The 13,870-nt window shown below is 56.4% G+C and overlaps 1 protein-coding gene across 6 annotated transcripts in view; it reads left to right on the top strand.

Annotated features, from left to right (window-relative positions):
• CROCC (ciliary rootlet coiled-coil, rootletin) overlaps positions 1-13,870 on the top strand; it is a 46,856-nt gene that overhangs the window by 13,768 nt on the left and 19,218 nt on the right. For all 6 annotated transcript variants that reach the window (XM_045548608.1, XM_045548609.1, XM_045548607.1 and 3 more), the window contains 13 exons: positions 228-334; positions 3,160-3,396; positions 3,815-3,911; positions 4,628-4,711; positions 5,063-5,296; positions 5,894-6,093; positions 7,569-7,751; positions 8,981-9,125; positions 9,768-9,914; positions 10,256-10,486; positions 11,279-11,472; positions 11,747-11,874; positions 12,990-13,159. In XM_045548608.1, the coding sequence (XP_045404564.1) occupies positions 228-334; positions 3,160-3,396; positions 3,815-3,911; positions 4,628-4,711; positions 5,063-5,296; positions 5,894-6,093; positions 7,569-7,751; positions 8,981-9,125; positions 9,768-9,914; positions 10,256-10,486; positions 11,279-11,472; positions 11,747-11,874; positions 12,990-13,159 (2,157 nt within the window). The remainder of the gene's footprint in view (positions 1-227; positions 335-3,159; positions 3,397-3,814; positions 3,912-4,627; positions 4,712-5,062; positions 5,297-5,893; positions 6,094-7,568; positions 7,752-8,980; positions 9,126-9,767; positions 9,915-10,255; positions 10,487-11,278; positions 11,473-11,746; positions 11,875-12,989; positions 13,160-13,870) is intronic.

Here is a 13,870-nt window from a genome sequence, read left to right as displayed (position 1 = left end):
CTCACGGCCAGTAGAAGCCTTGAAACCCGGTTCCCTGTGCAAGAGGGAGCCGTTGGGCTTGAGAGCTTGAGTGTGGCTGCTGTGACACAGCTCTGCACAGGCCCAGAGCCGCCCGGGAAGACACATTCCCTGGGCAGCCGTGCCTCCTGGGTGGTTGAGCTGGGGGAGCTGGGGAAGGGGACGGATCAGCACTCACCCCAGCCCTCCGCTTGGCATGTCCCCTCCAGTCCTTCAATGCCTACTACAGCAACGAGCACGGTCGCCTGCTGCTCCTCTGGAGGCAGGTGGTGGGAGTCCGCCGGCTGGTCAGCGAGGTGAAGGTGTCCACCGAGAGGTGAGGCCTGGCCGGGGGAGGGGGCGCTGGGGAGACTCCACTCACCTCAGATGAACGTCAGTACAACTGAGCACACCTACTGTGTGCCAGGCCCTGTGGAGATGCAGAGGCAACTTGTGACAATTAACTAATAACATTACCACAGTCGGGGCAGCCAGCATCTGCTAGATGTTTATTCTGAGCTAGGTTCTTCATACATTTCATTTCAACTAATATTCACAGCGTCCCTGTGAGGTAGAAACTGTAAGAATCCCCATTTAGAGATGAGGACACTGTGGCTCAGAGAGGTGGAGTGACCTTCCTCAGTAGTACGTGAGGGGCTGAATCAGGGTTTGAAGCTCCTGCTTTGAATCCACTAGACCATTCGGATTCTGCTACCAAGGACCTCGCAACCTCTCATAATGAAAAGACATATAAGCCCCCAGAATTCTAGACTGAGGGAGTGAGGGGTCAGTGACATGAGGGTGGGACAGAGGGAATGTCCTGGACGCTCAGAAGGATGGGAGGGGTGGGGAGGTCAGAAAAATTCTTCACGGACGAGGTGAAATTTGCATAGATTGAAAATCTATGGTAGGGTGGAAACTGGCCGTGCTGCGGGCACCCTAGGCAGAGGGACAGGGTGAGCACAGGCTGGGGGGTGGGAGCACGTGGCAGCCAGGGGGTTTAGAGTGACGAGCCAGCACAGGGAAGGAGAGCTCACCTCAGCAGGGCAGCTGAATCCTGCCCGAGCTTTGAGCAGCAGCCCACTGTGGTCAGAGTGGCAGCGGAGCAGGCCAGGCTGTGGGGAGAGCCCTGAGGCAGGAGACCAATATGTCCATTTTAGTGTCTTTTCTTCATATTATCAAATAGTGTTCAGCTTCTCTAGTGGACTCATAAATGTCACAGATAGTCTTGCTTCACTTTTTGTCTTTTCAATTTGTTTGAATCCAGATCCATAGATATTCACAAAATATGACTGGTTGCTTTATCTTTTAAGTCTCTTTTAACTTAATTTGTTTAGGAAACTGGGTTGTCCTTAGAGATTCCTGTAGTCTGGATTTTGCTGGTTGCATCCCTGTGTGTCACTTAACATGTTCCTCTGTTCCCTGTATTTCCTGTGAATGGGGTGTCATATCCAAGGCTAGATCAGATTCAGGTTCTGTTTTGTTTTGGGGGATGATTTTTTGGCAAGAGTCTGTAAGTGGAGTGTGTTCTTCTATCAGGAGGCCGCTTAGGCCTGGATGTCTCTCTTTTTATGACATTGGCAGTGCTGATGCTCAATGCCAAGATCCAAACATTCATCAGAGGTCGCAAAACTGTGATCACATTCTGTCACTTGTGTGTTAACTAGAATTCTACAACAAGGCACTTCTCCTCCTTTCTGTTGGATACTCAGTGGTACAGTTCATTCGACAAAGAACAGGGTTTATTAACCTATATTATGGATTTAAAACAGGTTTTATTTTTAGTTATCATTTAAAATTTTTACATTTTACTTTTGGATAAGTCACACCTTCACAAGGTTCACATTTCGAAAGAGTGTACAGTGAAAAGTCTCCCTCCCACCGCTGGCCCCAGACACTCCCCTTCCCTCCTTGAAGGCAAGCAGTGTCATGGCTTCCTAAATGGCCTTCCAGGGTTATTTTATTTTATCTCGAGACAGGGGCTCACTCTGTTGCCCAGGCTGGAGTGCAGTGGTGTCATCATAGCTCACTATAACCTCAAACTCCTGGGCTTAAACGATCCTTCTGCCTCAGCCTCCCAAGTAGCTGGGACTACAGGAGTACACCACCACATCTTTTAAAAAATTTTTTGTAGAGACGGGGTCTCTTTATGTTGCCCAGGCTGGTCTTGAGCTCCTAGCCTCAAGCGATCCTTCCGCCTTGGCCTCCCAAAGTTACAGGCATGAGCCACCACTCCCAGCCAGGGTTATTTTATACAAGCAAATGAAACAGATTGCATACATTTTTTATGTATATACTGTTGGTAGAATTTCATCTTTGCAGTTCTTGAAAATGCTGTCTTCACCTAATAGTTACAATTGGGAGTGGCTCCAAATCAGGATAGGAAGAGCTTCTCCCCTGGTTTTTCTTGGCACAGCGTATTCTGTTGAATGGATGTGCCATAGTTAATAGCAGTCCCCTTTTGATGGAGATTTAGGTGGTCACCAGTGTTTTTTACATGAGCAATGCTGCAGCGAATCCCTTGGCCCTAGGTCATTGCCCTTGTGTCGGGGTGTATCTGTCGGATATGTTCCTAGTGGTGGAGCTGGCGGAGCAAAGGTCCTGTGCATTTAGGCTTTTCAGAGCTCTTCCTAATTGCCCTCCATTGTGGATGCACCACTCCCCCTCCCACCAGCCATGCAGGGGAGGCCTCTTACCCCACAGCCTTGCCCATGTCGTGCATCATGTGACTTTTTTTTTTTTTTTTTTGCCAATTTGATAGCAACTTCCCAGTGTAGTTTTTTTGCTTTTTGTTTTTTTATTTGGAATGGGATCTTCTGTGTTGCCCAAGCTGGCCTCACACTCCTGGGCTCTAGGGAGCCTCCAGCTTCTGCCTCTTGAGTAATGGGACTACAGTGTGCACCACCATGCCCAGCCCAGTGTAGTGTTTTTTTTTTTTTTTTAAGACAGGGTCTTACTCTGTCACCCAGGCTGGAGTGCAGTGGCACAATCATAGCTCACTGCAGACTCGAACTCCTGGGCTCAAGCGATCCTCCTGCGTTTGCCTCCTGAGTAGCTGGGATCCTAGGTGTAAGTCACTGTGCTCGGACCAGTGTAGTTTTAATTTGCACTTGGGAGCCACCACCGTCCCTTTCTGTCCCTATCCTGTGCTCTCTCCCCCAGGGACCTGCTGCAACTGGGAGGGGAGCTAGCGCGGACATCACGGGCTGTCCAGGAGGCAGGTTTGGGGCTGAGTGCAGGCCTGCAGCTGGCGGAGAGCCGGGCTGCGGCGGCCCTGGAGAAGCAAGCGCTGCTGCAGGCCCAGCTGGAGGAGCAGCTGCGGGACAGGGTGCTCCGTGAGAAGGACCTGGCCCAGCAGCAGGTGCAAAGTGACCTGGAGAAGGCCGACCTCAGTGCCAGGTGGGTGCCTGGCAGATGCCAGGCAGGCCTGTCTGCAGGGGGTGTACCTGGAGGCTTAGGAAGGAGGGAGTGTCTGTTTGGGGGTGGGCCCTTCCCTGCGTGAGCTCAGCCGGTCTTCCCAGGCACCCCCTTTGAGGTTCCGAGGGCACTTGCCCAGGGTACCTCATGCACCGTTCAACTTCCAGATGACAGAACTTGTGCCCCTAACTCCTGCTACCTGGACAAGTCCCAGAGTGCTTTCCCACGAGATACAATGGGTGCCATAAGAAGTCTGAGACCTAGAGAGGAGAAGTGACTGGCCTAAGGTCACACAGCTAGGGAGGTAGATCTCAGGGTCCCTCCCTTAGATCTGGGGAAGCACAGAGGACACAGAAGCCGGGGGAGTCCCCCATTCACCTCTGTTTGTCCCCAACTCCAGAGTGACAGAGCTGGCCCTGGCCGTGGAGCATCTTCAGAACCAGAATCTGGAGAAGGATCATGTCAACAAGGCCCTCACCGAGAAGCTTGAGGCCCTGGTGAGAGGCAGCTGCCCCTAGGATGTGGCAGGGTGGGGTGCCCAGGTCCATTAGATCCGGGACACAGGCTCAGGCCACCTTGAGCATCCCGCTCAGACTCACGCTCGCCCCTAGTGTATGTGCCCGGCTTAGTGCTAAGCACACTCGCCTCCTGTATCCCGTTTCGTCCTCCTGGCAGCCCTGTAGCATGGTCCCCATGACACAGACGAGGAGACCAGGCCTGAGAGGGGATGCTTGTCCAGAGTCTCAGAGCCAACCAGGCCTGAGAGGGGATGCTTGTCCAGAGTCTCAGAGCCAACCAGGCCTGAGAGGGGATGCTTGTCCAGAGTCTCAGAGCCGGTATGCGGAGAGTCAGGACTTGAACTCCTGCTGGGGCTCTCCCTGTCCAGGGCTCTTCCTCTGGGAACTCGGCTGCCTCGCCACCAGAGGGACCCTTCTCAGGGTCACCCTTCTGTGTGGGGCTTGGCCTGGGTTCTATGTCCAGTGCTCCTCCAGCAGTCTGTGTGACCTGGGCCAGACACAGCGCTTCTCTGGGCCCGGTCTGCTCAGTGAGGGCAGTGGGCTGCTGTGGGGTCTCCCACGTGGCTGGCCTAGGGGCATGGCCTTAGAGGCTGTCTGGTCTGGTCGGTGGTGGGCCAGGAGGGAGAGGATGGGGAGGTTTCAGACTAGGGCAGACCCCTGACCACCCTTTCTTTGTCTCCCTAACCTCACTCAAGGAATCCCTGCGGCTGCAGGAGCAGGCAGCCCTTGAGGCAGACGACGGAGAGGGGCTGCAGCAGACCCTGAGGGACCTGGCACAGGTGCGAGAGCTCGGCCAGGCAGTCCCCGGCTGCCCGCCACGCCCGCTGGGGCCTTGGGCTGAACTGCAGTGGGTGGGGGCCCGGACCCCGGCTGCTGCCGTCCAAGGAGAGTCACAGCGAGTTCCAGGTTCACCTGTGAGAGTCTGAGTATCCTCGCGATAAATGGGAGGCGTGAGCGGGCCAACAGGGCTGTGAGCTAGTGCAGGAGGCAGCATCAGGAAGCCTCTGGCAGGAAGGAGCTTAGGCTGTGCTGCAGTTCGGGGTGAAGAGGCCCCTCTGCGTGCCTGGGCTTCTCTGCCAGCTCACCCCGCGGCTCCCCACCTCCTTCTGCCCCCTGCCCTTCTCCCCCAGGCCGTCCTGTCAGACACCGAGAGCGGCGTCCAGCTAAGCGGCTCGGAGCGCACGGCGGACACGTCGGACGGCAGTCTGCGGGGGCTCTCGGGCCAGCGGACACCGTCCCCGCCCCGGCGCTCCTCGCCTGCCCGCGGCCGTTCCCCGCGCCGAGGCCCGTCCCCGGCCTGCTCCGACTCCTCCACGCTCGCCCTGATCCACTCGGCCCTGCACAAGCGCCAGCTGCAGGTCCAGGTAGCAAGGGGCCTGAGCGCCACCCTGGGGTCCGGGGGCTCCTGAGCAGGTTGTGGGGGAGGAGCCTGAGCCCCTGGGATGGAGCCAGAGCCCTGAGAAACAGCGACTGAGGGTGCCAGGACCCAAGCAGGTGGCCGAGCTCTGAGCTCAGAGTGGGAGGTGCTTGGGCAGCTGGGGGTGGAGCCAGGGGAGGAGGGAAGCTGTGGCCCAGCTAGAGCCCTGGTAGAAAGGGAGATGAGGTCCCGTTATACAGAGCTAGGGCTCTGGGCAAAGGTCTGGGAAGAGGATCAGAGCTAGGAAGAGAGAGCTAGGGGCAGAGTCAGAGCTGAGGTAGGCATGAGTCCCCGGGTAGAGCCAGGATGCACGGGGAGGAAGCTGGGAGCCCCAAGCGAGGAAAGAGTGTGCTTGGGGGTTTGTCTGGCATCTCCGGGCTTGGGTCCCCAGGCAGGAGAAGGCTCAAAATTGTGGTGCGTGGAAACCTAGCCTTGGGGGCCCTGGCCTAGTGTGGGCTGGTGTACATCCATGGAACCAGCAGAGGGTGGGTAGGCTCTGGGAGCCCCCGTGCCCCCTCCGGACTCAGTGATCCCCATGCCCCAGGACATGCGTGGGCGCTACGAGGCAAGCCAGGACCTGCTTGTCACCCTGAGGAAGCAGCTTAGTGACAGTGAAGGTGAGCGCCGTGCCCTAGAGGAACAGCTGCAGCGCCTGAGGGACAAGACCGATGGGGCCACCCAGGCCCACGAGGACACCCAGCGTGAGGCCCAGCGTCTGCGCAGTGCCAATGAGCTCCTGAGCAGGTGACCGGGAGGTCAGAAGTGGGGGCGGGTGGGGAGGCAGAATAAATCAGTGTCTGGGCCTGATGCCAGCCTGAGCCTTAAAGTGTGTGGCTTGCACTAATGTGGTCACCACTAGCTGCATGTGTCTATTATAATTTAAATTAGTTGAAATTTTTAAAAAGTAAAAATTTAGTTCCTCAGTTGCACTAGCCACATTTCAAGTGCTCAACAGCCATACATTGCTGAGGGGTGGTTCATTGCCTGTAGTCCAAGCAACTGGTGAGGCTGAGGCAGCAGGGTCGCTTGAGCCCAGGAGTTTGAGGCTGCAGTGAGCTACGATGGGGCCATTGCACTCCATCCTGGCTGACAGAGTGAGACCCTGTCTCTAAAAAAATCCAAACAACAACAAAACCCAGCCACATGTGGCTGTAGAACATTTCTGTCATCTCAGAGAGTTCTATTAACAGCACTATTCTAAGATTGTCTTTCTTAGAAATTTTAAGCCAAGAAATTATCCAACTCTTAGCTGCCAGTTGGGTTTTTTTACTGTTGTGTTTTAGTTTTTCTCTTCATAAATGTAACCATATAATGAAAAGTTTGAAAAATGGAGGGGAAATAAAAAGGCAGGACCCCCTCACAGCCTCACCTGCCCATCCTGATCCCTGTTAGGGCCCTGGTTTGCTTCCCACGGTGTTTCCTGGCAGGAGGGTGGCAAACGTTCCCTGCATACCTACTATGTGCCAGGCTCTTGGCCAGGCGTTTCCCATGTTAGTCTTCCTGGCAAACTGACACAATCCAGAACTGTTACCTTGCCTAGACTCACGCAGCCCGTGCGGCTGGGGGTGGCAGGGTGGGAATTGCAATCAGGCCCCTCTATTAGCAAAGCCAGCCTTTCCATGCCTGGGAATGAGAAGGGTTTTTAACTAGTTGTGCTCACAGTGAACATCCCGTTTTGCACTCTACTCTTTTTACTTAATATCACGTTGTGAGTTTTTTCCTACCGACCTCCAGTGGGGAAATGGCAGCTCTCTGCAAGTCTTTGGGGTTCTTGGTTTCTGCCACCTCCCTGCCCTGCCATTGTGCCATGTGTCTGTGTGGCAGGAAGCTGTGGGATCTGGACACACCCAACTCTATTGGGCTTCCCAGAATCGAGGGGCATGGGGTGCTGTAGGTGGCATTTCCTGGTCTCATGGCCTAGCAGAGCTGGTGGCACATTTGCCCATGTGTCCCAGCAGCTAGCCCTGGCCTCTTCTACCTGATGAGGTGCTTGGAGATAATGCCACACCTCCATCCATTCCACCAGGCCTCCAAGAGGGCGAGTTGGGAAAAGGAAAGCCAGGTTCCTCCTGCGGGGAGGTGTGAGTGAAATGAGTCAGGCTTCCTGGAGGCAGGTGCCTGGGAGGACAGTGGCTCATGATGAGAGGAGCAGCTGAGCCATCTTCCCTGGAGGTCGCAGCCCCAGCATCCCCTCTTCTCCCCCTCCCCTTGTCCTGCAGGGAGAAGGGCAGCCTGGCCCACAGCCTGCAGGTGGCCCAGCAGCAGGCGGAGGAGTTGCAGCAGGAGCGGGAGAAACTGCAGGCCACCCAGGACGAGCTGCGGCGCCAGCGGGACCGGCTGGAAGAAGAGCAGGAGGACATGGTGCAGGATGGCGCACGGGCACGCAGGGAGCTCGAGCGCAGGTAACTGCTTCTCACCTCCCTGCTGGGGCTCTTCTAATGTACCCTGGGGCTCCTGACGGCGTCCCTGGGGGCTAGGGAGCACCCACTGTGTCCTGGGCCTCCTGCCACCTGGAGGCAGCCTCTTGGCCCCCCTCTGATGGAGAGTCTTCTAATCAGCCATTTTGGGAAATTGAGGCTTAGGGAGGTCTGGTCTCTTACCTGGGATCAGAGAACGGGTAGGAGAGAGAACTTAGATGATAATAACAACAATACTTACAATAACAGTAATAATATTCGTATTATTATTTTTTAAATCTGGTTATAATAATACCAATACTAATATTATTAAGTCTCAGTCACCATTTTAAGCACTTAGATTCTCTCATTTAATCCTCAGGATAATTCTGTGATGTAGAGCCTATTATAGTTCCCTTGTTTTTTTTGTCAAGACAGAGTCTCCCTCCATTGCCCTGGGTCAAGTGCAGTGATGCCATTGTAGCTCACTGCAAGCTCCAACTCCTGGGCTCTAAGCCCTCTTTCTGCCTCCGCCTCCCGGGTAGCTAGGACTACAGGTGTGCGCTGCAATGCCTGGCTAGGTTTTGTTTTTTTCTTCTTTTTTCTCTTTTTCTTTTTGGTAGAGACAGGGTCTCACTCTTGCTCAGGCTGGTCTCGAACTCCTGAGCTTAAGCAATCTTCCTGCTTCGGCCTCCCAGAGTGCTAGGATTACGGGCGTGAGCCACCGTGCCCGGCCTGTAGAGGCTATTATAATCGCCATTTTGTGGATGCTAAAACTGAGGCACAGAGGGGCCGTGTAACTTGCCCCAGGCCGCACGGCTAGTTAGTAGAAGAACCAGGACTTGAACTCAGGCATTCTGCCCTCGGAGTTAACTTCTTTACCACTGCCCTGCTTCCCTCCCTGAGGCATGAGTGATGATGTTCAGTACACTGTGGTAGTGGATATTCTTGTGTCTGAAGGCCCTTGGGGTGATGTGTCAGGCACTTCGTGTACAGCAAGTACATGTATCTTTGTGACAACTTTACAAGGCAGGTGTTACCTCATTTTGCAGATGTGAAAATGGAGGTCCAGAGTCACACAGCTAAAAGGCAGTGGGCTTGCTTGTCCTTGTGAGTGAGGCACTTGGTCCCAAGGCTTCTGCCTCAGGCCTGGCCCTTGGCCCAATATCCGACTGACTGCAGGAGGCTCAGGGCCGGGAAGTGACATGGGTACCCTCCCGCGCTCTGTCCCACAGCCATAGACAGCTAGAGCAGCTGGAAGTGAAGCGCTCAGGGCTGGCCAAGGAGCTGGTGGAGGTGAGGGAGGCGCTGAGCCGCGCCACGCTGCAGCGGGACGTGCTGCAGGCCGAGAAGGCAGAGGTGGCCGAGGCGCTGACCAAGGTGGGTCCCTATTTGCTGCACAACCACAAACCTGCCTCTGAGCCAGGCCCCGAGCCCCCTCACTCTGGCACAGACCGATCCCTATCTCAGGCTGACCTCTGAGCCTGGTTGTAGACTGACCTCTTCCTTCTGGACCTAGGCTGACCTTTGACCCAGGCTGCCGACTGACCTCTGCTCCTAGCCCTAAGTGGATTGACCTCTCTTAATGGCCATATCCCTGCTTTTCCAGATGCTCCTGGGGGTGGTGCCCTGTAGTTCAGGGTCATCCCATGCCACCTCTGGACACAGGTCCTAGGGTCTGTGAGAGTTGGGGCCACGGTCCAGAGGGTCCTCGGCAGGGGCCTGCCCCACTCCCTGCAGCCTGGGCCTTGAGCGGTGCCATCCGCAGACCCTACCTGGGGGGCCCTCTGATCTCTGGCCCTGTTCTTGCACCGCTCTGCCCTGTGTGGCTTCTTTTAAATAGCTCCGTAAGCAGCAGGCCTTCTGTGGTCATTTTACCGTCTCTTGTCCTCCCACCCATCTCTGAGGGTCCCTCCCCCTGTGTCTCTTGTCTCTCCCCACCGCCCCACCCTGCTGCTGCTGCTCATCTCACCCCGTCTCTCCCTCCCTACCGTCTCTGGCCGCCTGGCCCTGACACTGCAGGCTGAGGCTGGCCGCGCGGAGCTGGAGCTCTCCATGACCAAGCTGAGGGCAGAGGAGGCCTCCCTGCGGGACTCCTTGTCCAAGCTGAGCGCCCTGAACGAGAGCCTCGCTCAGGACAAGCTGGGCCTGAACCACCTCGTCGCCCAGGTACGCTGTGCACCAGCCTCACCCACCTGTCCTCCGTGAGGCCACCCTGTACCCGTCTGTCTTGATCCCTGCCTCTCTTTCCGTCTCCGTCGTTCTCTGACTCTGTCTGTCTGTCTGTCTTCTCTTTCTTGGTATCAGAGCAAAGAAGCCCCATGGGCCCTTCTCTGTTCTTCCTCCTCCCCACTGTCCACACACCCAAGGGCACTTCCCCTCACCCCCGGGAGCCTCCCCTGGGCTGGCTGTCATGGGTGGGTGGGTGAGTGGGTGGAGGGGGCATCCCTGGTCCTAGGAGGGACCCCCTGCTCACGGGGCCCCTCCCCCACCCCTGCCCGGTCCCCCAGCTGGAGGAGGAAAAGGCAGCCCTGCTGGGCCGGCAGCGGCAGGCAGAGCAGGAGGCCACCTTGGCACGCGAGGAGCAGGAGCGGCTGGAGCAGTTGCAGCTGGAGCAGGAGGTGGCTCGGCAGGGCCTGGAGGGCTCCCTGCACGTGGCGGAGCAGGCCCGGGAGGTGCTGGAGCAGCAGCTCCCCACGCTGCGCCACGAGTGCAGCCGGCTGCAGGAGCAGCTGGCCCAGGTGGGCAGAGTGTGCTGTGGGGGGGGGGAGGTTGGAAGCAGGTGGAGGCTGGGCTCCCAGCCTCCTGCTTCCTGTCCTGGGGTAAGTCGCAGGCACAGGAACACACTTCTGGGTTAAATCTGGTTCCACCTTTGCTAGCTGGGGACCTTGGACAAGCTACCCAACCTCCCCGTGCCTCAGTTTCCCCCTCTGTAATGTGGGGCTAAGAGTTCTCACTATAGACAGTGATTCTGAAGAATGCCTGGGAAAACCTGTGTAAGCACTTGGCAGAGGACGACGTGGCCCTGAGTCACCACTCTATACAGATTAATTATATGATAATAGATACAGACATTTAGAATTGGAATCTTAGACTTTTGGGGACATCACAGCTGGAAGGGACTTTAGGGCTTCAGGGATCCAGGGACCGTTATGCAGTGTCTATCCTGGAGGGCCCAGGTTCCTGAGAGGGGCCTCTCGGGGATGGCCCAGGGGTTACAGGTCCCCCCCTCCCCGGGGCCTGCTGAGTATCTCCCCTTGGGTCTGTTTTACATATTCACCTTCTCTGCAAGTTTTGGGGTCAGGCAAGGGCTCTGGTACTCCCAAAGCTGAGTGAGGGTCCACATTCTTGTACGCATGTACATTGCAGGTCTAGAGAAGGCTGTGACTTGCCCAAGTGCATACAGCACATCAGGGCAAAGCCTGGGCTTGAACCCAGGCCAGGGCTAGGTCAGGCCCAGAGTCGGGGTGTTGCATGAGGAACAGGCTGGGGGATGCGGGGAGTGGTGCTCACAGGCCCTGGGTGGGGGCCAGCTCTCCCGGCAGCTGAGCGGGCGGGAGCAGGAGCTGGAGCAGGCCCGGCGGGAGTCCCACCGGCAGGTGGAGGCGCTGGAGCGAGTGGCCCGGGAGAAGGAGGCGCTGGCCAAGGAGCGGGCGGGCCTGGCCGTGCAGCTGGCGGCAGCGGAGCGTGAAGGCCGGACCCTGTCAGAGGAGGCCACACGCCTGCGGTAAGGCCTTGGGCTCTGCTCAGCCCACCCTGGGGGGTTGTCCTGGGGCCATGCCATGAGCAACCTCGCCCAGGCATTGGCCCAGAGGGCCAGTTACTTAGGAGTCTGGCTTGCCAACACGTCCTAGCTCTGGCTCAGGCCTCCCCAGGGAACGTGGGCCCAGCCAGGCAGGTAGGTTGGCACTCGGCCCACAGCTGGCCACGCCCTGAGATCCACAGTTTCCTTGGGCCGGGGAGGCTGAGTCCCAAGGCCTCAGGGCCTGTGTGTGCTGCAGCTTGGAGAAGGAAGCCCTGGAGAGCAGCCTGTTTGAAGTACAGCGGCAGCTGGTCCAGCTCGAGGCCCGCCGGGAGCAGCTGGAAGCTGATGGGCAGGCCCTGCTACTGGCCAAGGAGACCCTGACTGGTACGAGGGGCAGAGGCCTGGGGGACAGACTGCAACCTGTTGAGTTCTGGGGTCTCAGAGAAGTTGGGAGCACTGGCGTAGGAGTCTGGCTGACTTGGGTGCCGATCCTAGTTCTGTCACTTAGATCTAGTCTTCCCCTGAACGAGCCCCTTCCCTCTCTGGGCTGCAGATTCGTCTGTGATAATTGGAGGTGATAATTCCCACCTTCTGAGCCTGTTGCCAGGACAAGGTGAGAAAAGCATGTAAAGGCCTTGGCACAGTGCCTGGCTCAGTCAGCAGTGGCTGCTGTGTCATCATCAGGGCAGTTAGAGAGTTCTGAGTTCTCTGTGGAGCCATCAGCTGCTTCTTGGACGACTCTTGGACCCACATCTCAGGCCCACCGCCCTGCCTGCCCCTCACCAGTCTCTGAACTCAGGGCTGCTTTCCACGCAGCACACATTAACTAAGCATCTACTTGGGTCGTGGAAATGAATTTTGCTGTCCATGTACACCTAAGCCAGACGAACCAGGAAGGGAAATGCTGGCAGGTTTCCAACCCAGGAGATGGTTTTAGGTGGTCCGCTGTGGGTGTCCCCTCCCCATAGTCACCTCCATTCATGCCGACAGTTAATGCTCAACCAAGTGTGTTATGACAGTCAGTCATTAAAGGCGATACTTCGTGTAAAGCTGTGCAGCTTTGGAAAGCCCTGATCTCTGAGCCTCTGTTCCATCATCTGTAAATGGGATGCGGCTAAACTCAATGGCATGTTACGAAGCTGAAATGAAATCGTGTGTAGAGAGTGCTTAGCCAGGTGCCCGACCCATAGTGAGTGCTAAATCAGTAACGGGGCTGTTCTCTCTTTGATATCCTTCCCATCTGCTGGGGGGCCCTTCTCATCAATCATTTTATGATTGATGCCATTCTATGTAGGCAGAGAGAGGACAGGACCAGTGGGCTCATGCAGCAGATGGGGAAACTGAGGCCCAGAGAGGGTGAGCCACTTCTTCAAGAGAGCCCAGCCTAGATGCCAAGCAGACCATCTCTGCTTTGGGATTTTGCTCACTTGGCCTAAGTCTGCTGGCTCAAGGGGAGGTTTTGACTCAACCCTGCCCCTTCCCCCAACCCTCTCATGCAGGGGAGCTGGCGGGCCTGCGGCAGCAGATAGTGACAACAGAGGAGAAAGCGGCTCTCGACAAGGAGCTGATGGCACAGAAGCTGGTGCAGGCAGAGCGGGAGGCCCAGGCCTCTCTGCGGGAGCAGCGGGCAGCCCACGAGGAGGACTTGCAGAGACTCCAGCGAGAGAAGGTTCGGGCAGCTGGGTAGGGGCGGGCAGGACTCTGAGCCACTGTCTCCTCTGTGATCTCAGGCGAGTCATCCTCCTTGCTCTGCCTCAGTCTCTACGTCTGTGAAATGGGACTTCTTCTCTGCCATGGAGGCTATGGGGGCAGTGGGAAGACCCATGGCAGGGATCCCTTTTTTTTTTTTTTTTTTTTGAGACGGAGTCTCCGCTCCGTTGCCAGCCCAGAGTGCAGTCATCATAGCTCACTGCAACCTCAAACTCCTGGGTTCAAGTGATCCTCCTGCCTCAGCCTCCCAAATAGCTGGGATCATAGGCATGTGCCACCATACCCAGTTAGTTTTTTCTATTTTTAGTAGAGATGGGGTCTTGCTCTTGCCCAGGTTGGTCTCAAGCTCCTGAGCTTAAACGATCCTCCCATCTTGGCCTCCCAGAGTGCTAGGATTGTAGGTGTGAGCCATTGCACCCAGCCAGGGGGATCCTTATTAAACATGCAGATTTGCAGGTCCCATACCTGTTCCAGCCCTAGTGATCCTAATGCAGGGGGTTCACAGCCACATTTAAGAAATACTGACCTAATGTGTAGCAAAAAAGCACTGTTATTTGCTAAGAAGTACTGTTTGCATATGAAGGCCTACTCTGGGACTTTAGCATTTAGAAAGCCCAGGGGCCAGGGAGGTTACTAGAACACTGGCTCTAGGGTTGTATTGCCTGGGCTT

Source organism: Lemur catta, chromosome 3 (assembly GCF_020740605.2).
Source record: "Lemur catta isolate mLemCat1 chromosome 3, mLemCat1.pri, whole genome shotgun sequence".
In the NCBI taxonomy this organism is placed as follows: domain Eukaryota; kingdom Metazoa; phylum Chordata; class Mammalia; order Primates; family Lemuridae; genus Lemur; species Lemur catta.
This window is presented reverse-complemented; position numbering and strand designations above follow the sequence as displayed.